This window comes from Oncorhynchus keta, chromosome 32, assembly GCF_023373465.1.
Source record: "Oncorhynchus keta strain PuntledgeMale-10-30-2019 chromosome 32, Oket_V2, whole genome shotgun sequence".
Lineage (NCBI taxonomy): Eukaryota > Metazoa > Chordata > Actinopteri > Salmoniformes > Salmonidae > Oncorhynchus > Oncorhynchus keta.
The window spans coordinates 4,243,175-4,266,170 of NC_068452.1; the positions used below are offsets into that span (position 1 = coordinate 4,243,175).

At 41.7% G+C, this 22,996-nt stretch overlaps 3 protein-coding genes and 1 non-coding gene across 14 annotated transcripts in view; 1 reads left to right on the forward strand and 3 right to left on the reverse strand.

Moving 5' to 3' along the window:
• The window catches only part of LOC118364834 (trinucleotide repeat-containing gene 6C protein), a 67,287-nt gene extending 59,859 nt beyond the window's left edge, over positions 1-7,428 (forward strand). For all 5 annotated transcript variants that reach the window (XM_035746578.2, XM_035746579.2, XM_035746581.2 and 2 more), the window contains one exon: positions 166-7,428. In XM_035746578.2, coding sequence (XP_035602471.2) covers positions 166-541 — 376 coding nt within the window. In that variant the 3' untranslated portion in view covers positions 542-7,428. The remainder of the gene's footprint in view (positions 1-165) is intronic.
• A 1,209-nt stretch (positions 7,429-8,637) lies between these two features.
• On the reverse strand, positions 8,638-12,132 carry LOC118364836 (uncharacterized). Of its 6 annotated transcripts, none has more exons than XM_035746587.2 (5): positions 11,981-12,132; positions 10,862-11,218; positions 10,230-10,592; positions 9,684-9,787; positions 8,638-9,161 (listed from the first exon to the last, which is right to left on the reverse strand). In XM_035746587.2, the coding sequence occupies exons 1-5, from the start codon at positions 12,033-12,035 to the stop codon at positions 8,913-8,915; spliced, it is 1,128 nt and encodes a 375-aa protein (XP_035602480.1). In that variant the 5' UTR covers positions 12,036-12,132; the 3' UTR covers positions 8,638-8,912. The 6 variants fall into 6 exon arrangements, with proteins under 6 accessions (XP_035602480.1, XP_035602479.1, XP_035602478.1 ...); XM_035746586.2 differs by having other exon boundaries at positions 10,230-10,595; XM_035746585.2 differs by lacking the exon at positions 11,981-12,132 and adding an exon at positions 11,338-11,831.
• A 4,092-nt stretch (positions 12,133-16,224) lies between these two features.
• Positions 16,225-22,560, reverse strand: LOC118364837 (BUB3-interacting and GLEBS motif-containing protein ZNF207-like). 2 transcript variants are annotated; one of them, XM_035746590.2, is made up of 11 exons: positions 22,375-22,560; positions 21,717-21,843; positions 21,477-21,612; positions 21,165-21,356; positions 20,848-20,929; positions 20,587-20,651; positions 19,872-20,005; positions 18,563-18,661; positions 17,594-17,818; positions 17,215-17,371; positions 16,225-17,066 (listed from the first exon to the last, which is right to left on the reverse strand). In XM_035746590.2, the coding sequence occupies exons 1-11, from the start codon at positions 22,413-22,415 to the stop codon at positions 16,921-16,923; spliced, it is 1,404 nt and encodes a 467-aa protein (XP_035602483.1). In that variant the 5' UTR covers positions 22,416-22,560; the 3' UTR covers positions 16,225-16,920. The 2 variants fall into 2 exon arrangements, with proteins under 2 accessions (XP_035602483.1, XP_035602484.1); XM_035746591.2 differs by lacking the exon at positions 18,563-18,661 and having other exon boundaries at positions 22,375-22,559.
• LOC118365823 (small nucleolar RNA SNORA49) lies at positions 20,427-20,559 on the reverse strand. Its single transcript, XR_004821819.1, has one exon. It is a non-coding gene; the product is annotated as a small nucleolar RNA SNORA49 (small nucleolar RNA).
• Positions 22,561-22,996: the final 436 nt, after the last annotated feature.

The following is a 22,996-nucleotide window of genomic DNA, read 5'->3' on the forward strand; positions in this document are numbered from 1 at the left end:
AACACAAAATATTGTCTCAACTTCTAGGCTATACACATCTCACTGACAAATTGTCAAAGCCTATAAGGAAATACTTGTACTGTACTTCACCAGGTGTAAGAAAATCCATGTTGATACTGTAACACTTGTAAGTATGTGATGTATAACTGACACCTGTCCTCTTAGGTGTGTGCTGGGGAACACCACCATCCTGGCAGAGTTTGCTGGGGAGGAGGAGGTGAACCGCTACTTTGCACAAGGCCAGCAGCAGCTCCCGCCCACCACCAGCTGGCAGCCCAACCCAGGCACCAATCAGACGCGCATGGGAGGAGGCGGAGGTTCGCAGCAGCACGCTATTGGCCATCACTGGAGCAGCGGCGGTGGAGGCCTGGGGGGAGGAGCCAAGACGGGCGGAGGCGGAGACCTCCTGTGGGGGGGTGTGCCCCAGTACTCCAGCCTGTGGGGGCCCCCTAGTAGCGATGACAGTCGCGGCGTCATCGGGAGCCCCAACCCCATTAACACGCTGTTGCCAGGCGACCTGCTGAGTGGAGAGTCCATGTAGGACAACACACTAACAAACCAACCATGAGGATGGATGTTTCAATGCTGGAACAGACAGTGGAAAAATAATAATAAATACAGACATACACAAAAAAAATGACAATGAACAGGAGCAAAACCAAGCAAATCATGTGGCGATAATCAGTATCAACGGAACTGTGAATCGTGTACCGGAAGGCTGGGGGCGACGACACAAGACTGCTGACCCCTACGCCCTTCGGTTTTTACGTTTTCTTCTTTTTAGTTGTCTTTTTAAAAGGGGATTTTGTTTTTAGTATTTGATAAGTTGTTGGAAGCAAACAAAAATGAAATGTCAAAGACTCAATGAAGAGAGAACCGTTAAGTGTTTTTAAGTTCCATGAATATCGCACATTCTGTGTGAAGTGTTTTTAAGGAGAAGCAATTGAAAAAGCTGCCATTTTGAATCTTTCCTTTACCCACGAAACTCCAAATTGATTTAAAAAAAATACCATTCCCAGCATGCCCGTGGCCAATGATGTGGTTCAAAGACCTTTTACTTATGTTATTTTTTTGTTTCCAAGCACTAATATTCGCCTTAAGTGCTCTACTGCGGCCCAGGTCCTCCTTCAATCTCAAGCCTTTTTCATTGTTTTGAAACAGAAGGATAATTGTATGAGTTTAAAAGCTTGCACAGTTCCCATCTCTGAGCCAGTGAATGGATCAGAACAAGTGTGATCAACCAAGGTCGTATTCACTAGGAACGAAACGGAAGCAAGCGGACCGAAACTGAGGGACTACCTGAACTTTGTCCAACAAGAAAAGCTTGTTTTCGCATTCTGTTGCAAAACATTTTGCCACGTGTGCACTAATCAATAAACCCCCCCCCCCAAGTCACTCGGCAGTATGAGGCCTGTCAACACTGACCCAACCAATCATCAGTTAAAACCTTTTCCGTTTTTTCGTCATTCATTTGTTCTTAAAGGGATTTACACTGCTGTTTTTGTTCTTTTTGTATATCTAGGCGCATTTTATCATATCTATCGCAACATAAACTGAGATTATTACACATCGACCGACCTAGCTGCGTCTGTACTTGAGTATATGTCTGGAACCTAATCATTCACGTCTGGGAGTTCAGATTACCACTGCTCAGAACTACGACTTCAGCTATATTCACCTAACAGGACTTACAGGTGCTTCTTGTCAATTAACATGATTAGTTGATTCCGTTGTTGACCCTCTCGTCCCCATTATGGTCCACCAATTTCTGGAAACAACAACAAAAAAACGCTTCAACTTGATGTGACAGTTACATTGTGCAATATATACGCCACAGGCCCTTCTTCGGTCCACACTCAAGTCAAAGCAGGAGCTGGTTTCTTTACATTTTTCGTTCTTGATTTGTATTGTCGTTGTTGATCAAAGCAAAGAACTACAGAAACGTTACCTTTTCTCATTTTTGATTCCCACCAGGCCCCACTCCCTAAGAAACTGTTGCGTTTAAAGTCTTGCGAGGATGGTGTTACTATTATAACTGTGCGTTCAGAAACGGTCCCTGCAGCCCTGAAACTCCTCATATTGAACTGGGGTACATGAGAAAGCCCTTCCTCTCTGCATTGCCACACCGAACAGGGTGAATCCAGATGGGGGAGTCACTGGAGGGGCACAATACCAAATAAGAGGGGTTTCTCCTAATGCAGTAGATCTACTACGAGTGTTCCTTGTATTTGGTACTGTACAAAAATGTAAGTGAGACTAACCTTTTGTCTATATCAAAGGGTTTTATCATAGCACTTATGAAGAAAGCTAAACGCTTCAACTTGCAAACCAATAAATCAGACAAATGAAGCAGCAACTTTGAAAACTGAAAAAAAGAACTTACTCTTTTTGTACTGTATCTATACTTGGAAATAACTTCTGGTATTTGTTTGTTCCTCTTTGGTCCAAGGACTTGTATGAACTTTGAAATGGTAGCAGGATGAGAAAAAAGAAAAAAAATGGAAATCTACTTTTATCTGATTTTTTTTCTAAAGACATTTTCTTTTAACTATATCAAAGTGAATATCACTGTTAATCCAAAATGTTTAGCCTTTTTCTTGTCTGGAGATGCTAGACATGCAATGTTACCTGTCTCCGTCCAACGGTTGGTCGGAGTGGGGAGGGAGATGGTCACGGTCCACTGAGTGCCTCTGCTGTGGCGCCCATGGTGACGGTCGCTAGGCAAGGCTACCCCCCACAGCAGCATTTCCTCCTGGGCTTGCACCAAGCTCTCTCATTGGACACCCTCAGCCCAGCAGGAAACCACGCTCCCTCCAAGACTGGCCAATCAGCACAGAGCTAGCTAGCTAACGACCGCGCCAGCAGCACTCGACCTCGTCTCAACCAACCCTCTTCATTTCCCCTAATCTTCTTTCACACAAAGATCACTTTAGCTGGAAGTCAAGAGACAGTCAAATTTCTGGAATTTTGCCAGTGTTTGATGCATTTTATTTAGTTTTCATTTGACGACGTGTATTTTTTGGTTTATTTTTGTCTACGTGCAGTGGTCTTTTCAAGGTGGCTGCTTGAAACTAGCCCTTTTCACTGTTCATATGCAGAAACACTTTGGTCAGAGGTGCCTCTGTATGTTCATCCTGTGTATTGAATGCAAACTAGGATCAATACTACAGCCAGTCATTGATTGTCTATTATTAGTTAGTATCTTAACTGATTGATCATTGCTTTGTTTTGGACAGTATGCTGTAGTACTTCCAGGTAGTATCTCAAGATGTGTAAGTTAGACCAATAGGGTGTCTCAGATGGGTGAGTGTGTCCTGCCTGACCCTAGCTGCTCCACCTGGGTTCTGCCAGGGCTGTCCCCTCGCCCCCTCACACAGCTGCTACGCTACACCCTCCTCCAGTCCCCTCCAAAGCAGCCATGGCCCTCCCCTTGACCAGACATAAAAAGCGACTCAGTTCTGTTTCTATGCAAAAGACTAGAGGCTGCGGACCCTTTACAGCCAACGTGCCAATCCTGCCCTAAAGATTGAGCACCGACTCGGAGCTAGAACCAACGACCTCCTGATGTATGTACCCTTCAGCACTTAGAACATGTCTGCTCTTGGTCCTTATAGCTGGGTTTAAACCACAACACTGTCGTATTCCAAACTTCCACCCTCCCTCTATGGGGAGTTAGTACCACTGGAGTGGAGGTATAGTAGGCCTCTCTTTACTGTGCTGAAGAAGACTGATCTCAGCTTGATCTCAGGGTAGGAGACGACGTTAAAAGATGCAGCTCTCTCTGTATGTATGTCCTTTTGCTGTAGTGTAAGAGAGCCAAGTTCTACACTAACTAATGGCAAGCTGTGCAGTAGTAGTACTATAGACTTGTATTGGCTGGATAATTGTTTTTTGGGGAATGGAATAGTAATGAATTCCCTTCCCAAATATGGGCCTACTGTAATGTTACAATGTAGAGGCCAATGTTATCCTATGTGCCAATACCAAAAAAATATATAGATCTATAAAACTAGCCCATGTTATATGATCTGGAGAAAGAGCTCTTCTCTCTGGATGGAGGATCTTTGATAACCTTTGTGATGGAGGATCTTTGATAATCTTTGTGATGGAGGCAGGGGGGCAGGAGGGATTAAACAGATGGGTGGGGGCAACACACCTCATCCAGAACTCCTGAGATAATATGGCTGTGTCTCAAATGGCACCCTGTTCACTAGGTAGTGCATTATATAGGGACATAGGGCGCCATTTAGGCGGTCTTTGCTTTAGTGGGGAATGCCCCGTTGTTGAGGATAAAATCTTTACTGAGTTTGCGGGATCCAAGTATGCTACGGTGCACAGTCAGTTTGACGGGTAATCCCGGGTACATGTTTTTTTTAAACCAAAAATGAAGTTCTTCAATTTTAATGTCATTTTTAATATGAAGTTTGACACAATCTTTTTTTTTAAATATTTTTTTTAAAGTACAAAAATCAATAAAATATCTATAATATGTTAACTAAAGCTCTGCACTTCTAGCTGAAATGTCTCCAGTCCTCTAGCTTCCAAAATGCAGGTTGGGGGAGCCTTTTTGTGGATGCTATATTTTATCCTATTTGTTAGTGTTTCTGCCCAAAGCGGGCCCACAACTGTATATTTCCACAGACCCAGATGGCTTCGGGCCCACTGTATCAGCCCAGGTCGCTCACCTCACTGCGTCTGCGGTAGGCAACGAGAGGGGGCGCATTTCAAAAAGGTACAAAAATTCTTAAAATAAAAAAAACTAGAATGGGATAAGGCTACCTTTTGGGACTCTGAGGTGTCCTGCAGCACACTAGCAAAAATCACTATTGCCTGTTTCTGTAACTGCCTTGATCCAAACTCAGAGACCAATTAGCCGGGTGGGGGCCTCCAAACGTCTGCTCTGTGTGTGGTGCTGCACCAGCATTGAGGGGCACGCCGTGCACTCTCTACAGCTTAACTATAGATAGATTGTGTGTGTGTGTATATACACATATGGATATGTACGTATGGTGTGTGGTAGGTAGCACATCAACAGACACCTTGGATCTCAACCTCCTAAAACCTTTTATTCCTTTTAAAAGGTCTGGGTTCAATACAAACTGAAAATGAGCAATATTTATTCCCCTCCGGAAATAAGTGATCTGAAGGAAATGAAATGGGGTTAGGGGTTAAACTGGTACTTAATGGATCATGAGTAATGTCTTTCCTACCTGGAGTTGGATATGCACGTTCTGGATTTATGAACATATTACAGTAAGTACCTTGAAGTACTTGTACTGTATGTGAATTTGTCTAAACAACCCAACCTGAAATCACCTGTTTTTTAAATGTATACTTTCCCAGCAGAGAAAAATATCATTAAACATATCAACATAAAAATACACAAATACTTGAATCAAGGAGCGACAATAACGTAATGTGAAGTCTTTTGTAAAAAAAAAAAAAAAAAAAAAAAAGTTTAAAAAAATAATAATAAATTAAGTCTGACTTGTACACTTCCATGCTTTTTGAGGTCATCAGTTAAAAAATATATATATAAAAAATGATTTAAAAAATATTGGAGAAAAAAAAATGTGCAAAAATAATTTTGTGTGCTTGAAAGTCAAATGTATGTGTGCAAACGACTGTGTGCTTGGCAGGCTTAGGACTGCTGTCATGTTCCATTCAGTATGTTGTGTATTGACATTGTTGTCTGTCCTTTTATTCAGTTTATTTTTTTGCTTGTCAACTATATTTTGATAACAATGTCTATCTTCTAACATGGCACTGAGTGTCTTCTACCCCTCACTCAGCTAATCGTAGACAAACGAGACTAAGTACTGAGGGGAGAGGGTGATAATTCATGTGTAAATGTTTACTCAAGGACTAAATGGGGGAAAAAAAGGTTTTGTTTTATCTGTAAAATGTTTATCTACCTTACAGTGGCTTTTTATTGTGGAATAATCCAAAACAAGGATTATCATTGAGTGTTGCACCATTTTTTGTTCTGATTACATACAAATGTAATGAAAAAAAGACTACAAAAAATGAACAATCTAAGATTTGTGGCCATAGATGGTAGGACTAGTAATCCCCATGTTAACTTCATGGAGAAATGGAAAGGGATAATGTGGGGATGTGAGTTTGTTACAGGACTCATTTCAGAGGTGCCTATTTCTTCTATTTTTCTTTTTTTTTTGCAAAGCCACCTGTCGTTTACAAACATTTCATTTGTCTGAAGTTGAGGAAAAATGGATTTTATAATGAAAATGTTGAAAAAGACAAATTCCATCTTCCATCAAATGAATATGAACATTAAACCAACTTTGCAAAATTAAGATTTATGCTACTTTCAGAACTCTGGGATTGATCAGTGTTGTCGTATTTCAATTTTTCATTTTTTAAATTTTTATGTCGACAGACGTATGTATTGATTTATTTGAATTTTGTCTTGTAAAAAGGCAACGCAATCTGCTTACTATCTTGCACACTCGTAAAGATGTGGATCTTGTCTCGGGAAGGCCAGGATTTCCAGAGTTCAAACTCCACCATTTTTATTTAAATTTGAGTTTTAAATTAGAATAACTTTGAGAAATCTAACTCCAAGCACTGAAAGTTAGGGATTTAAATAGAATATGAAATACCATTGATTCTAAAAATCCGTAGTGGTTACATATTTACCAAATAAATGACTGAAAATGAACTTTTTGAGAGAGAAAAAGTGGAGTGCTTTACATGTAAAATCGATGTAGAAATTGCTTTACATTGAAACAAATTATGGTTTTAGTTTTACTTATGTATTTTCTTTGCGGTTCCATCCTGTAATGTTCAGGAGCATTGTGCATTACTCTTATGTCTCTGTTCCTGTGGCAGGTATTCAATGAGTTAAGAGATTCTAATGTCTAATAGATGGGTTTCAGGAGAAAGATTGGAAGTGGAGGGGGGGAACTGGTTTTTAAAGGCTCATGATCTATGCACAAGTGGGAGGGAGAGTCCAGGCCTGCTTTTCTCTTGGGGCCCGGGACTGGTACTCTGGGGTTCAGGGTTTGATGTAGGGGTGTGTCATTGTTGTGCTATGTTAGATTTTCTTCCCCCTCATCAGATTTATGGCAACTTTATTGCTTCACCATGCTGTGTAATCCTTAACCAATGAGCGCTTATCCTTCTGCTAAAGCACTGTGGGTTATACTGAGAAAAAGCCCGTGACTTAAGGCAATCCGGTTTTTGTAAGGGGGAGGAGGTGGTAATCTGCCTATTGCCTTTTTTATTTTAAAAAAACTTTAAGGCGAAGTGTCTGTGCTGAGAAAGTTATGGCTTTTAATGTTTTTTTTTCTCCTCATAGAATGTAATTGTTAATGATATGCACCGGGAAAAAAACATGTTTCCATAAGTTATGGCGCTTCTTTCGGACTATATTAATAAATTGACATTTTTGTTGGCTGTTAAAAATTGTCTTGTAGATTTTCTTGTGTAGTCTTCAATGTGGGTTTGATTTTATGTGGACATTTAGTTATTAATGCACCTGCTAGAGACAAACCACAGCATTGACAACCCGCAGAGAAAGCTAGTAACTAGATGCGGACGGATAAGGAAGCGACCTTTAGACAACTCACCCACACAATGAAGCCACTAGACTATTGAGACACACCACTGAGGAATCCACTTAACTTCACACTTGAGAAGCACGCCTTAAAAGTGAGTTATTTTTTTACTTCTATTTTAGCTAGACGCTCATTGGTGCAATAACATATTTCTACGACTAATACGCTTGACTACACCGCTCGCGTTGCAAAATAAATGTAGAAATCTGTTATTCAAACTGGAGTGGCTCGCGTGCGTCAATGAGCGTCTGCGTTGCCAAAGGCTAAAATATAACTTTCTGGCACAGATCACACTGCAAGTCGTGTCTCTTCCATCTTCAAAGATGAAAAAGCCTGGAGGGAGGAGAGATGACTAGAAATTATTCGGTTGACCGTTTTGTGTGGATTACATGGTGGAGTAGAGGACCTTGTGCATTTCAAGGAAAATAACAACCTAATGTTTATATCCCAGGACAAATGAGCTAGCAAACTAGATGCTTTTTGACCTGTCCCCAAATTAATATAATTGGTTGAGTTTGTTTTGAAATTTTAACCTGCGTTTGGTGTAGGGAACAAAACATTTATGCACTATGGCGCACGCGCGCAGAAATCTTAGCGAGTCGCAGCAATGCACTGAGCGCGTGTCCATGAGAAGGGGGGGCACATCAACAACGAGTCGTATAACACTATAGCGAATTGGTTAGGTTACTCACGTTAGCAAGCTGTCTTTCTTTGTTAGCCAACTTTTTTGATCAGATAATTTGGATAATGTTGCTCAACATGTATCTGGCTAGCGAAAAGATCATTCGATCCAGTTGCTACACTAAGTACTATAGCAAGATACAATGCTAACAATTCTTGTTCCACCACACTTTCTCCTGAAGTAAGTTTCATCACCTTCTCACCTGCATCCCTGAAATTGTTTTTGTAAGTCCTGGTATAATGGGATGGCCACGATTCTTGTCTGTTTCCAGCACTGATCCAGCAGAAATATTAAGCCCATCTCCACGATTGGCAATAATAACAGTTCCCTGTGGACTGGGCATGGACACATGTAAATGTCAAAATACAACACTAATCAAGACAAGTATTTCTTTATTTAAAAAAAAAAATGGAATACCATTCCTTTAAAAAAGCAAAAGCTACAACATTCAGCTGCCAGCATTTACATAAAATTCAAAAAATCCTTGATTAAAACTCCACAACAGCATTTACAGTACAACAAACTAAGTTAGGTGGATGTTGGTTGTCCAAATTGAAAGTTGTGTGAGTAAGTTGTAGTTATAGTTCAGACTCCAGTTTCTAAATGAATAGTTAAACACAGTGTTGGTGAGATTGGGCCAACCTCGTTCCTCACATCTCCCCAACAGTTTCAGATACTAGCGGTACCCCTTCAGGCCTCTCATAGTGGTTTTCCTGTCGAGACCTCAGGGGGGGGGTGGCATAGGCGGAAGCATCCTTTTCCTCCAGGTGAAAGGGGGACCTCGGGTGGTTAGAGGGGGACACTTTTCCATTCCGGTTGGGGGGCCGCACCCCAACCATCTCCTCGTAGATGGAGACCTGGTGGGGCTGCGGTTTGACACGGTCGCCTCGGGTCTTACCCTGACAACAGTGGACAGAAGCCAATCAGAGAAGGTAGCAGGTGAAAACAACTAGTGAAACTAGTATCTTTCCTGTGTGAAATTCTGTGAATAGTAAGAGGATGGATGCTTTGATTCAAAGTGGCATCCTTCCTCAATTTTGATGTGTTTGACAAATCACTGATACATTGTCATACCGGTCAGAAATCAGCGTTATGGTACTGCCACATTTGTCACTTGAGGAATACAGTAGCTACCAAATGAGTAAGTATCTAAAAACATTACAATATCAAGTCTCCCCAGTCTACAATCATAGAGGTTACAGATGTGGCTGTAAAAGGTTAAGAGTGTGGCTTTATAAACTCGGAGCGAATAATGGTTTGTGATGACAAAATGTATGAGAATTTTGCAGAATGTGAGGTTGTAATGCTTTTTAAATTATGACCTGAAAGCAGCAAAAAACTGGAGTGGCTACCATTTCTATAAATAATATTCTGTGTGTCAATCGTTTTGTCCATAGTGAGTAGGTTACAGTCCCACTCACATAATGAGCCACTCCCAGGGCCATAACGAAGATGAGTAGCAGTCCCACAGTAGCAGAAAGGGCATAGAGCAGTGGAGCGTAACCCGCACAGCTACACCTAACATCTGGCGAAACAACAAAATCCAATATGTGGTGTCAGACTTTAAAGCCTTTCACAGAATGTCAGCTCACTACAGGAATTAAAAATACATTGACAACCCTTCAGATACTGTGTATGGTGAACATTACATGAATTACTAATAGAACATTGACTGTTTGATAATTGTTATCTGGGTTACTGAATTGGCTACTAGAGTTAAACAATACAGCGTCATAGAAACAGCTTCCACAGATAAACTGGACATTTTCTGGCATGAATTTACAGTTTAAAAGGGAGAGTTTGGGATTTTGGCAGATTAATTAATATGTCTGTGTGCAGTTTGAATCATTGCGCTAACTCTAGCTAGTATTGTCTCGCGAAACTACCGCCGCCTTCCCCTTCATACTAGACGCAGACAAAAATATCCATGAGTTTATCTGACTCTGGGGAAGTAGATAAAGACCCACCTTGCACAGATACAAAGTATACGTGTCTCCCTAGCCTGGCACTGTTGTCGGGCCTGCCGGGGAGCAGCAGCTCACAGCTGTAAAAGGCGCTCTCTTCCGGCTGCATCTTTAGCAGGGTGAGGTTGTAGGCCAGGCCGCCCAGCCCCGTGCCCAGGTGAAGCCTTTCTTCTGGGGGGAACGAGGCGGAGGAAAAGGGGCGCTTTGAGTGGAACAGCACCTCCACTGGAGCCCGGCCCCACCGCCTCTTCAGGCATACCCCTTCCATGGCCGAGGGGGAACCGTAGGGGGCGAGGCAGGGGAGAACAGCTGACCCCCCGGCGCACGTCTCTATTAGGCCTACATCCATCTTGCTGTCTGGGGCATCTTCTCCACATGGGAAACAAACACTATAACTGTCTATGAGGTTGTGGGAGATGAGAGTCTATTGCTATAGCCAGGGCTATTCTAAAGGAGGAAGCAGTGGCAGGATGCATAACATGAACAGTGTGGCTCAGCTATGGCATCTGGAGTAATTAACAAAAAAAGGGGGAAACTGCCAGGCTACTGTGACTGACACATCATGATGTCAACAACTCCAATCGCAGCAAGAAACATTAATTAAATCAATGGAGGAATCCATAAAGAATACTCACCAGCATCGACAACGTACAGAAAGAACTCCATCTTGCTTGGAATCTTTTGATCTAAGCTGGAGGAATCGGGGAAGACAAACTCACAGTAGTAGAGGTCTGTGTCTGTTCCCTTCAGCTGGCTGAGGGTCACGTTGACCCGGTGAGTACTCGGGTCTCCCATGACATGGATGCGCTCTTTGACGTCAGGGTGAAACACAGGGTTTTGTTCAGTATATATGAACAGGACCTCTCTGTTGGGCTGCAGCCACTTTCGTTTCAGGTAGAACCCAATGGGCTTGGAGGCACTGAACTCAGAGATACAGTAGAACTCTATAGAGTCACCCTGCGTTCTCTCCAGGAATTCCATTTCACAGAACACTAGGAGGCAACATATAGGAAAGTAATACAACGTTAGCTCCGCGTTTTTATTTTACTTTTATTTAACTAGGTAAGTCCGTTAAGAACAAATTCGTATTTAAGAACAAATTCTTATTTACAATGATGGCCTCCCCGGCCAAACCCAAACCCGGGCGACGCAGAATCAATTGTGCTCTGCCTTATGAGACTTCCAATCAGGGCCGATTGTGATACAGCCTGTAATGGAACCATGCTGTCGGTAGTGACGCCTCTACCACTGAGATGCAGTGCCTTACTTAGACCACTGCGCCACTCGGGAGCCCCGTTAGTGTCATTGGTCGTTTTTTTTAATGGCTTGTTGGTGATCATAAGGGAATCATCCCATTGTACTGACAGCATAGTTTAGCTCTCCCTAGCCTGGTCAAGAAAGCACCTGCATAATGATCAACGTAATGATTCTGGAACAGTTGCAGGGCTCTGGTTAGACTACACCAAACAAGTGCTGTTTTGATGGGCATTAAGACTACTCCCTAATAAAGTCATCAAAAACATGCAATGGCAGAAAAATAATTAACACCACAGGTTGATGGCACCTTAATTGGAGGACAGGCACGTGTTAATGAGTGGAATGGTATCAAATAAATCAAACCTGTGGTTTCCAAGTGTTTGATGCCATTCCATCCACGCCAGCCGTTATGAGCCGTCCTCCCTTCAGCAGCCTCCTGTGGCCAACAGTTCCCAATAAACTAAACCCACACCGAAAGTTACAAAAACACAACTTACCCAACACAGTACATGTCATGAGCAGCAGCCAAACACCTGTCAGATGAAAAGTCATGACTTCCCTTGTTCTTATATGATGCTATCACACTGAGCAGCATGCAGTGAGCCTCAGACATAAGTGGAGTAGTAAACTAGAATTATTGAGTGTGGTTCACTGACTGGGGGGTCTCAGCCAGATGAGGGGAAATTGGTGACTAGTTACAGGAAGTTCTAATATGTTCCACCCCAAAACGTAACGCAAAAGAGGAAGAGAGGTTTCTAAATGACTATCACTAGTGTCACAGCAAATAGCCACGCCCACCATTACTACAACATAGATCTGCAAAGATGAGATGGTTCTGCAAAATACTGAAGCCAGACAAAGTGTGTTGACCTATACCTGTATAAAAATACTGAGTTCTTAGCCATTGGTAAAGCTGCAAAATCAGTCAATTTCGGCCAAATACTGCTACTAAGAGAATATATTTAGGTATCAACCAAACAACTTCAAAGTAACTAAATGTGTTGAAGGTTTCTAAAATGTTTTAAAAAGTTACAACATACTACAAGACTAACTGTTCACTGTAATGTCGTGGGAGATATTGGAAACAGTTATGAGAAAGTCAAGTTCACGACCCAACAAGACCATCTAGTGGTACTCTTACAAAGATGCTTCAGATGTGTCCTGTTCCTGATATAAAATGGGTTTTTAAAACAATAGGCTTGAAAAAAAAAAACACTGAAAATTGTACAGTATATACACATGATTTATTATACAGCGAGTGTTGATACAAAGCATTTGGATTCCTATATTAGGATACATGTAATGCACATCAGCAAGGGGAGAGCAACTGTGATACTACCTACATGGTCTTGTGAAATAACATGTCCATTTGCTTTATGTGAAATGTATAGTTAATGAACAAACAGGCACAAAGGTTGAACAAAAGTTCCCTTTAAAAGGGATGTATGTTGACAATTTTTTTTATAAATGGGGAGATTAATTATAATGGTGAAGCTAATCCTAGTAACAGCTTTATGGAGTATTGTGGAGTAACAGTATTAATGACAGCAGCATATCCAAGATAGTTGAGCATTGTTTACGAAAGTTGGAAGACGAGTTCGGACTCTTGTTGAGAACGACATCTAACAGGTCAAATACTATAATCCATAATTATTAATAATCTATTAATCTGTAAACAATCATCATAACTTGGGGAAAACTTTTTTTTTACCGTAATATTGTTTGGGAGTGTTTTCAAATGAACTTGTCAATCATTATTTTATAACTGCCTTCGTCAGCAAGTGCCTTCCAAAAGTATTCACCCCCTTGACTTTCTGTACTTTGTGTTCCAGCTTGAATTTAAAAATGGATTCAATTGAGATTGTCACTGGCTTGCACAATACCGCACAATGTCAAAGTTTAATTTTTTTTTTTACTTTATACTAATTAATTCAATGGAAAGCTGAGACGTCTTGAATCAAAGTATTCAACCCCTTTGTTATGGCAAGCCTAAATAAATTCTGGAGTAAACATTTTGCTTAAGTCACAATATAAATTGTATAGACTCACTGTGTGCATTAATAGTGCTTAACATGATTTGAATAACTACCTCATTCATGTACCCCACACATACAGATAAAAGGTTCCTGAGCCGAGCAGTGAAGGTTTTCAAATGCCTCGCAAAGGGTATCTATCGGTAGGTGGGTAAAATTAAAATCAAAAGTAGACATTGAATATCCCTTTGAGCGTGGTGAAGTTATAATACTTTGGATGGTGTATCAATACACCCAGTCACTTCTGTGGCTCAGTTGGTAGAGCATGGCGCTTGTAACGCCAGGGTAGTGGGTTCGATTCCCGGGACCACCCATACGTAAAATGTATGCACACATGACTGTAAGTCGCTTTGGATAAAAGCGTCAGCTAAATGGCATATATTATTATTATTATTATTATATTACTACAAAGATACAGGCATCCTTCCTTACTCAGTTGCCAGAGAGGAAACCGTTCAGGTATTTCACGAGGCCAATAAAACATTTGAGTTTAATGGTTGTGATAGAAAACTGATGATTGATCAACATTGTTACTCCATAATACTTACCTAAATGACAGCGTGAACAGGAAGCCTGTAAAGCATTTTTTTTTTATGTGGCAAAGAAATCAACTTTATGTCCTGAATACAAAGCATTATGTTTGGGGCAAATCAACACAACACGTCAATGACTACCCCTCGTCATATTTTCAAGCATGGTGGTGGTGGCTGCATCATGTTATGGGTATGCTAGTCGTCGGCAAGGGCTAGGCAGTTTAGGATAAAAAAGAAACAGAATAGAGCTAAGCACATGAAAACACCTAAAGGAAAATCTGGTTCAGCCTGCTTTCCAAGACACTGGGAGACAAATGTACCGTTCAGCAAGACAATAACCTAAAACACAGGTCAAATATACACAGGAGTTGCTTACCAAGAAGACATAGAAAGTTCCTGAATGGCCTAGTTAAGAGTTGACTTACAAATCGGTTTGAAAATCTATGGCAAGACTTGAAAATGGCTGTCTAGCAATGATCAACAACCAAATTGACAGAGCTTGAAGAATTATAGATTGCACACCTGGATTGTATTATATTTGTGCAAAGCTGAGACTTACCCAGAAAGACTCAGTTGTAATAGCTTCCAAAGGTGATTCTAACATATTGACTCAAGGGTTGAATATTTATGTATGAGATATGCATTTCATTTTCAAACGTGATTTCACTTTGTCATTATGGGGTATTGTGGGTAGATCTGTGAGAATCTATTTAATCCATTTTGAATTCAGGCTGTAACAAGGGGTATGAATACTTTCAAAGCGGATGTGAAATCCTACTTACCAAATGAGTGGGATAAAAATGTGTCCAGTTTCCACCGAACAGCCCCCTTCACCACCAGACAGAAAGAGGCAACAATGGCACACCACAGCATTCAACATTCATTACATTTGTATGCAACCAAATGGTGTCACAAATCTTGAGCAAGTACTTTAGGATAACTCTACAATACATACAAATCTTGGAAAACACCCAAAATGCATGATTTCAGATTCAATAACTAGTTACTACTAAAACTGTACATCCGGTGCAAGATACAGCCACACTATGGTAAGGGAATGGGTACTTACAGATAACTGACCTGTTTCGCAAGAAATCTGTGTTTTAGGCTGAAAAGCAGATAAGGACATTACCATCAAAATAGACATGGGCTTAAAAAAAAAAAAAAGTATAAAAGTAATGGTTTTTCGATTTTAATATGCTATGCAGTGTTTCCCCTAGTATTTTTTTCCAACAGCGGTGGCAAAGTTAGCATGTGGGGGTAGTGGGCATGGCAAATGGCACATTTTAGAGGCCCTCTTCTCAGCCAGAGAAACTGTAGCTGTTCTAAAGCAAGTTTACTGCAATTCTACAAATTTTGCCATGAATATTTTACAGTTTTAAAGATATTTCCTGCAATTCTACACATTTTGCCATGAATATTTTACAGTTTTAAAGATATTTCCTGCAATTCTACACATTTTGCCATGGCTTATGCATTGTTCTTAATTCATCTAAACGACTCAAACAAAATCAAACGGGGACCTATGTCATGACATTTTAGAATTTTAGATACTGTCTAGTTATTTTGGCGATTTTTAGTTCAAAAACATATCGCTCCATTATTGTTTCTATATTCCTGGTTTTAGTCATTTAAACATATATTTTTGCAGTGGTGGCCACTGTTTAGCAGCGGCGTTGTGCTGCTGCTAAATGCATATAGGGGAAACACTGATGCACCACAGTGAACGAACACCAAATAAGGACCTCTGACTTGAAAAACTAGACAACCGGAGGACATGAGCAGGTGGTTTAGGAAAAATACACCTGACATCAAGTAAACTGTATATTTATCATCAACTACTCACACACACAAACACAGCATAGAGCACTTGCATGCAAATGTTAGTGAACCTAAAGTGAGGAAGGTAAACTAATTCAGGGTGCAGGTATTAAATGACTGGATTACTGGTAAAGAAGGTCTAGGCTATAAACTTATCTGCATCAATACAATGTGTATATTAAAACCAGTTTTTAAAAAATACCAGAGACCTAGGAAGTTGATATCCTAATTATTTGAGCAATATTTCATAAATACAACATTTATGTACAAACCTTCATGATGAAGGTACTAACCTTCATGGTACAAACCTTCATGAAGCCTCATCCCCATCCACGGGTCAGGAAGAAAACAGTGTTGGATTTTAAGTGAGTTTTATTACAACATAGATTGTTTAAAACAGTACAGAGAATAAATCCACACAAGTTACCCTTTTGATCATGGAATAAACCTGAAATAAGAATGAAGCTAGAGACTGATAGATAATAATCCATAGATCTGGTGGTAAACTCCTAAACAGTTGGAATCATCATCATAAAGGAGGACCCTCACCAACCATATGGTTGGGGACAGGGCGTCCAACAACACAAAGTGTGCTGTGAGGGCCTCGTCACCGACTTACTCTACACAACAGAAAATCATATATTTACAGGAAACTTGCCTTTTTGTAAGGGGGGGGGGCGGTACGATCATGTTACTCCAGCAGCGAGCAGTCAAAATAATATGAACCATATTTAACACACTTCACTTCTACAAACCTGAGTGAAACATGAGAAGAAAAACACCATACGTGTATCAAATCTGCACAATGACAAAGTTGTCATTATCAACCAGTTGTTTTGTGTGTTTTGTTGTTTCTATGTTTTTTCCCCCATTAAAGATGTCATGTTAAATGTCCATGTGCTGCGTATATATATTTTTTTTCATCAATACTTTTCTTCACCATCACTGGTTGGTCTTACAGCTCATTGGCTTGGGCTAGTTTTAAAAAGCACAAGGTGAGAAAAGGTTTAACCACCAAACCTAGTGAGGGGCCAGGTCGTTGCGACTTCTTCAGTATCGTCCCGCAGGAGACATGACGGGGGGCCTCATGCCCATGGGAGGCCCTCCTTGGTATCCCATCGGAGGGCCCTGCCCATACGGAGGCATCCCGCCCTGCATGTAGCCAGGCATGCCCTGGGGGGGACCACCATACTGACCTGGAGGGAGGAGGAAGTATATTGAAACATCACAGTCACAATGCAAGCAAATGCAAAAAAAACATGTTTTGACCGGTATGATACTTGGGTCTTTCATGCCATCAAAGGCTACAAGTTTCTGGTCTAGTGATGCCACAATGTCTCCTACCGTGCATGGGGTGCCTCATGCCAGGCTGCTGGGGGGGCATGCCCTGCTGTGGGGGCATCATGCCGCCCACGGCCGCCACAGGAGGGGCAGACATGTGGACCTGCCCCTGCCTGGGCACGTTACGCTGGTACCGGGGCAACTGAGCCCGTCGCTCCTCCTGTTACCGGGCAGACAAACACAGAGAGGATTCTTAGATAGGACACAACACTAGCCTATCCCTTTCAGTGCAACGGCAAGGACAAATCACACAACTAACTCAATTATATTAGATTTAACTAATTTGCTTTAAACTAATATTACAAGTATCAAAACAGATAAATGTACTTTCTCATTCATTACTTACTGTTTAAGGGCAAAACGCAAAGCAGGAGCAACTTACCAGTGAGATATCCTCATCAGGGTGGATCAACTTACTGGTTGCACTCATGGTGGTGAGGGTGGCTGGCTTACTGGTCACTGTGGCGGGGGGCTTGGCCACAGTGTTACTAGGGGGGTTGGAGGAGGAGGCAGAGGACTGGGTGTAGGCGGGGAATGTTGCTTTGGGAGGGTCAGAGGAGGTGGAGGGCGCGTTGTGGGGCACAGCTCCAGAGGCACTCTGCTGGGCCTGGGAGACAGGAAAGAAGAGGCACCGTCAGATGGGTGAGCGACTCCTCATAATCACACACAGATGACAATGCTCTCCTCTCATAGGAATCAGTTATTTAGACATTTGACCTATTGATTCCTTAGAAGTGCGTTCTAAACAGAATTTGTCCCATGATTTTTGATCACAACAAGATTGGTTGTTTCCTCAGATTTTTATAAGCAGAGTGCACTGTACATCTAACGCTGAACCAATTAGCACTTTAAATGACTGGAAAATATCAGGATTCCACAGGTGGTAATATTCATATAAAATCGCAGTTTGAAAAAGTGATTGAAACGTCAGTTCAGCTGAAACACGCAAGAAAAACTTGTCATATCACATATTGCTGATGAGCATTGCATTGTGCGAAATACCATCTGAGGAAATCATGCTAACAAGTCAGGGGAAGGGAAAAAAATACTAAAATGCAAGCTGTGCCTAAACAAAACACATATTTAAATCACCAATCCAGGGCTAAGAATACTAAGGCAGGCCACACACAGGCATGCAGCAAGTCCTCCTAAGGGAAAGCCGACCGGCAGCTCATCCTTTTGGTGGAGCGATTCATAAAAATGCATAAGGAATGACAAAAAGCCAGCTGAATATGTTAACTTATGTGTATGTCAGAATACAGACATTTTGTAGCATTCCCAACCAAATCAAGCGGATATGCTGCATGCCACAAGCGTCTATGGGACATGGGAGTGAAAGAGTCCTGCCTACTTGTGGAGTGTTAGAGAACAGAGGCTTAGAGGCAGCAGACTGAGAGTCTGCAGTGCTACTGGGAGAGGCTGTGATGGTGTTTGGAACATGAGAGCCCATCTGCAGCATAAAGAAGAGAGGCAGAGTGTGAACAACACTAGCAGAACCTAGAGTGAATACCAGCAGCTCTAGAGAAGAAATCGAGAAGAGGGCAGTTTGATAATGACTGATAGTTGACTATTGTTCCGTACTATGGATGCATTACCGATACAACTTTGCTATTGCGGCGCCATATTAGGCTTGGACGGTATACCATATACCGGGGTATTTGGAAATAGCCACAGGATGGTTTTTCAATATCATTGAAATGATTTATTTGGAGACTGCATAAATGTGAATATTTGTTGCTACATTCCAAGTAAATATCTACAGTCAACTTGTGCAATGTATTAAGAGACAATGATTGAGTATTTAATTTCACTTGTCAGAATTTTTTATTATGAAGCTTACCGCTAGTACCCAGTCACATGGTGTTTGTTTGCAAGCACACAATAACGGGATCAGAGCCTTGTGAGTCACTCATTGTTGTGCAGCACACGCCAGGTGATCAGGTTACAGTATGGAATTCACAACTAAATGTTCACCAGCTAGATGTTTCATAACACAAGTAAACGTTTAAGTAAAATGTGCTAAATGCTCTGTAGCTGTACATTTGGTTTGCTAATTTAGTAGCTAGTTAGCTATCCAACTAGGTGGTTAGCTTCTTACAAAATTAATTATACTGCCGGTAACAGCAGAAAACCCCCTCCTGGATCAAGAGCCTTGCCGTCTAATAATTGTGCTGTGCATGCACCAAACTGTAGCATATCTAAGTTACTTTTATAACTTTGTGAACTGGGATGTCTCTCCTGAAAACAGATTAGGTCAGAGGCTGTCTAAATGTTCACGATGTAAAATCCCATAGAATGCTAAAAAGCACATGTACTTGTTAGCATTGCTAACCTTTGAATTACAAAAGCTCAGCTGGGGTTTGAAAATAGTGCCCCTTGTGTTCAGTGCCAGTATTACCAAATATACCGATATGGCACATGTTCGGTATGACAATCTGGATACCGCCCAAGCCTACTCCCCATCATTAATGATGATGATGATACTCTGATAGTATGCATGTGCCTGAGATGAGCGCACCAGTATAACCATCTTACTACAGAGGAAATCCTCTTGGTGAATTATTCAATGGACACCATTTAAAATGAAGAAGGTAAACCAATGAGACACGTATGACAAGCTACAGCTCCATCCCACCTCACCTCTAGGCAAGGTGACCCACCTGTACTGCGCTGGGGAACAGGGGCTTGCTGACGGCAGCAGGGGCTGCTGCGGCGGGCCTGGGCATCCCTGCCGGGGTGGGGGCCTGGGCCATGTGGGGAATACCAGGACGGTGACCCATGTGAGGTGGCATTCCTATAGACAAGACATCAGGTCTCAATATCAAATCACAGTTCTTTCTCAAGGAGTTAGGGGAGCAGATGGTTTCTAGGTCATGATAGAATGTAGTGAACATGATTTTGTGCTACTAGAGCCAGGACGATAAACCGAAAATGATCGACATCGACCACTTATCGTGGGTATTTTGCTGATATCATTCATTACAATAAATAACCTATAGGGCCCTACTAGAGAAATGTGATGTTTCAGCAAACTTGTTTTGTTTCATACAGGCGATTGATAACCGAACAATCGATAGCGAGAACATTCAAAGTAGTAGTATTTTTTACAGGTAATATTAAAACAGCGGTGGTGCACATTCATGTTTCAAGCTTATCATTAAATACTTTTGTCCATGTCGCCCAGCTCTATGCACCATTCTATTCTTGTGAAATTGTCAACTCGCTCACTCACAAGCCTCATATAGGAGAACAGTCCTAGAACAGAGGGGAGAGGGCCGCGGTGCTGTATCCCCTGTCAATGCCAGACCACCCCACGAGTACAGAGTGACTGGAGTAAGGGAGGGGAAGAGGAGTACCTCCTAGGACAGTGCTTACCTGGCGGCATACCGGGCATCCCTTGCATCATTGGAGGCATCATCCCTCCCATCCCGTGCATCATGCTGTATGGAGATCAAACCAACAGGTAGGTGTGAGTTACAATCTGAATGATCAAATCTAACTGTCTGAAGCTTTAATAATAAGTCAGATTCTGCAACGATGGACCAGTTCTGGGCGACATTTAACTCCTGCAAAGAGTGAGCAAACACATTGAGAGATGAAAATGTCGCCCATTGAGTAGTACGAGTTAGTACTCACCCTGGTGGCATTCCGTGCATACCAGGGGGCATCCCATGCATCATGGGCGGGACACCGTGACCTGGCATCATAGGGGGCATTCCTGCATTGGGGAGAAAAGGGAAAGAACTAGATTTTAAACACACCAGGTATAGCTTATCATCCATTATATGGTGATGAAGGGAATGTATTTTTTTCCAGTTTGTGGTTTGTTCAGAATGGGCATGATTCATTCACAATTCAGAGCAGTTGAACATTTTTGCCAATCATCATTACTTGATGCAAATGTCTTACTGGCAGAACAGAGCAATCGTATGGCCATTCAGCCCATGTTCTACCTGAGTAAGCTCCTGGTGGCATGCCTGGAGCCCTGGCCCCGGGGGGGATGCTGGGCTGGGCCATGGGAGGGACGTAGCTAGCCTGGGGCTGGGCAACAGGCATCTGCTGCTGAACGAACGAAGGGCCTGGAGCATCATCATCGTCGTCATCCTCGTCAGAGTCGTCCTGATTCTGCTTCTTCTTCTGGCTCTCTGAACACAAGGGGGTATTTTAGCCACACAATATTTGTTTAACATGATTTGTTCTGGCTGTAGATTTCTATGGTCTAAACCCCCCATTTACAGATGCAGGAAATGTTAACACTAACTAACCCTGCTTTTGTTCCAATGTCCGTCTCCTCTCCTGCATATCCTTCTCTGGAATTCCTTCCATGCCATAGATTTCCAACTCTATGTCTACCCTTCCAGGTATAGCGTTGGGGACCCCGTCGATGGTCTCTTTGTGAACCTGAAACACACACAACCCACACCATCAATGATTCATATCACAAATAAAAGGTATGACAACACAGATGAATGAATAACCAACATGTTGTTAATGTGAATACCAACCTGCATACAGTGGATTGCCAGCCCCGGACCAGTGTACAACTTCTTGTGACATATATGGCACTTAAAATGTTTGGCCTTTTGATGTTGGATGAGGATCTTTTCATCATCGAAATCTCGATTACAATACCTTCAAGTTGTGAACTAAGGAAATGTCAGAGTATAAACTAACGTCAGCAAGCTAGCTAGTTGGTTTCAGTTAATTCAATCGATGGTGCTCCCTGCTATTAACGTTACTCCTTTATTTGAACGTAAGGTATAGTTAGTTACTCTTTGAACACAACTTCTGACCACCATCTATGACAGACAAAGAATTCCGAGTAAGCGTCAAACTGGGTAGTTGTAGATAGCTACATAATGAATACAATAAGTTACTTTGCTAACTAATAAACCCGCTGGCTAGTTAGCGAACATACCTAGATTTCCGGTATAAATGTTCGACAATATACACCATTTAGGTTAACTTTGTTGATATAAAACTAAAAGAGAATGTTGTAAACTTAAATTGCCACAACATTATTACAAACATACGACAAAGTATCAAAAGTCCGAACGGGTCTGGTGAGGCCTACAGTATCTTAGTAGCTACCTTGCTAAGCACTCGAGCCCTCACTTTCCTTTCATGATTTGCGTTTGGTCTATTCCCCAAACCAAAGGATACCAGCACCATGGCTTCATCTGCTTCTTCTTCTTTCGCCCCATCTTTCAGATAGTACTTGGAAAGCTAACGTAGAATAACAAACACTGAAATTCGTTCTTATTATGTCATAAACATTAGCGACATGCTGTGTGACAACGCCGAAAATGGCGCTTCTTCAATTGGAGGAAATGGATTATGATTTGCACCCACAATGCTGTGCTGATGGAACACGTGCACTAAACAAAAGTGATTTAAATACGTCTTTCCAGCATTTTGACGAAGTTGTACATTTTGGGGGATTTGATCCGATATAATCGGAATTTAATAATCACACCACATTTTCATATTATTTTATGTTTTTCTGCTCATTTCGCGTTATTTCAATTTATTCTGTGCTGGTGTAATAACTGTAATGTCCACATGGGCGCGACATTGCACTACCACTATTGTGTGGTGATAAAGGCGTCAATGCTGAAATCAATTCAAATGTAGATCTATGTAGTCATTGACGGAGACCTGCTGGCTGATATCGTGACTTGAATAAATACGAACATATTGAGTTGCGGACCTATCCCTCCTTATAATAGAACAACAACAACAACAACAACAACAATTAAGCAATAAGACATGGGGGGTGTGCTGT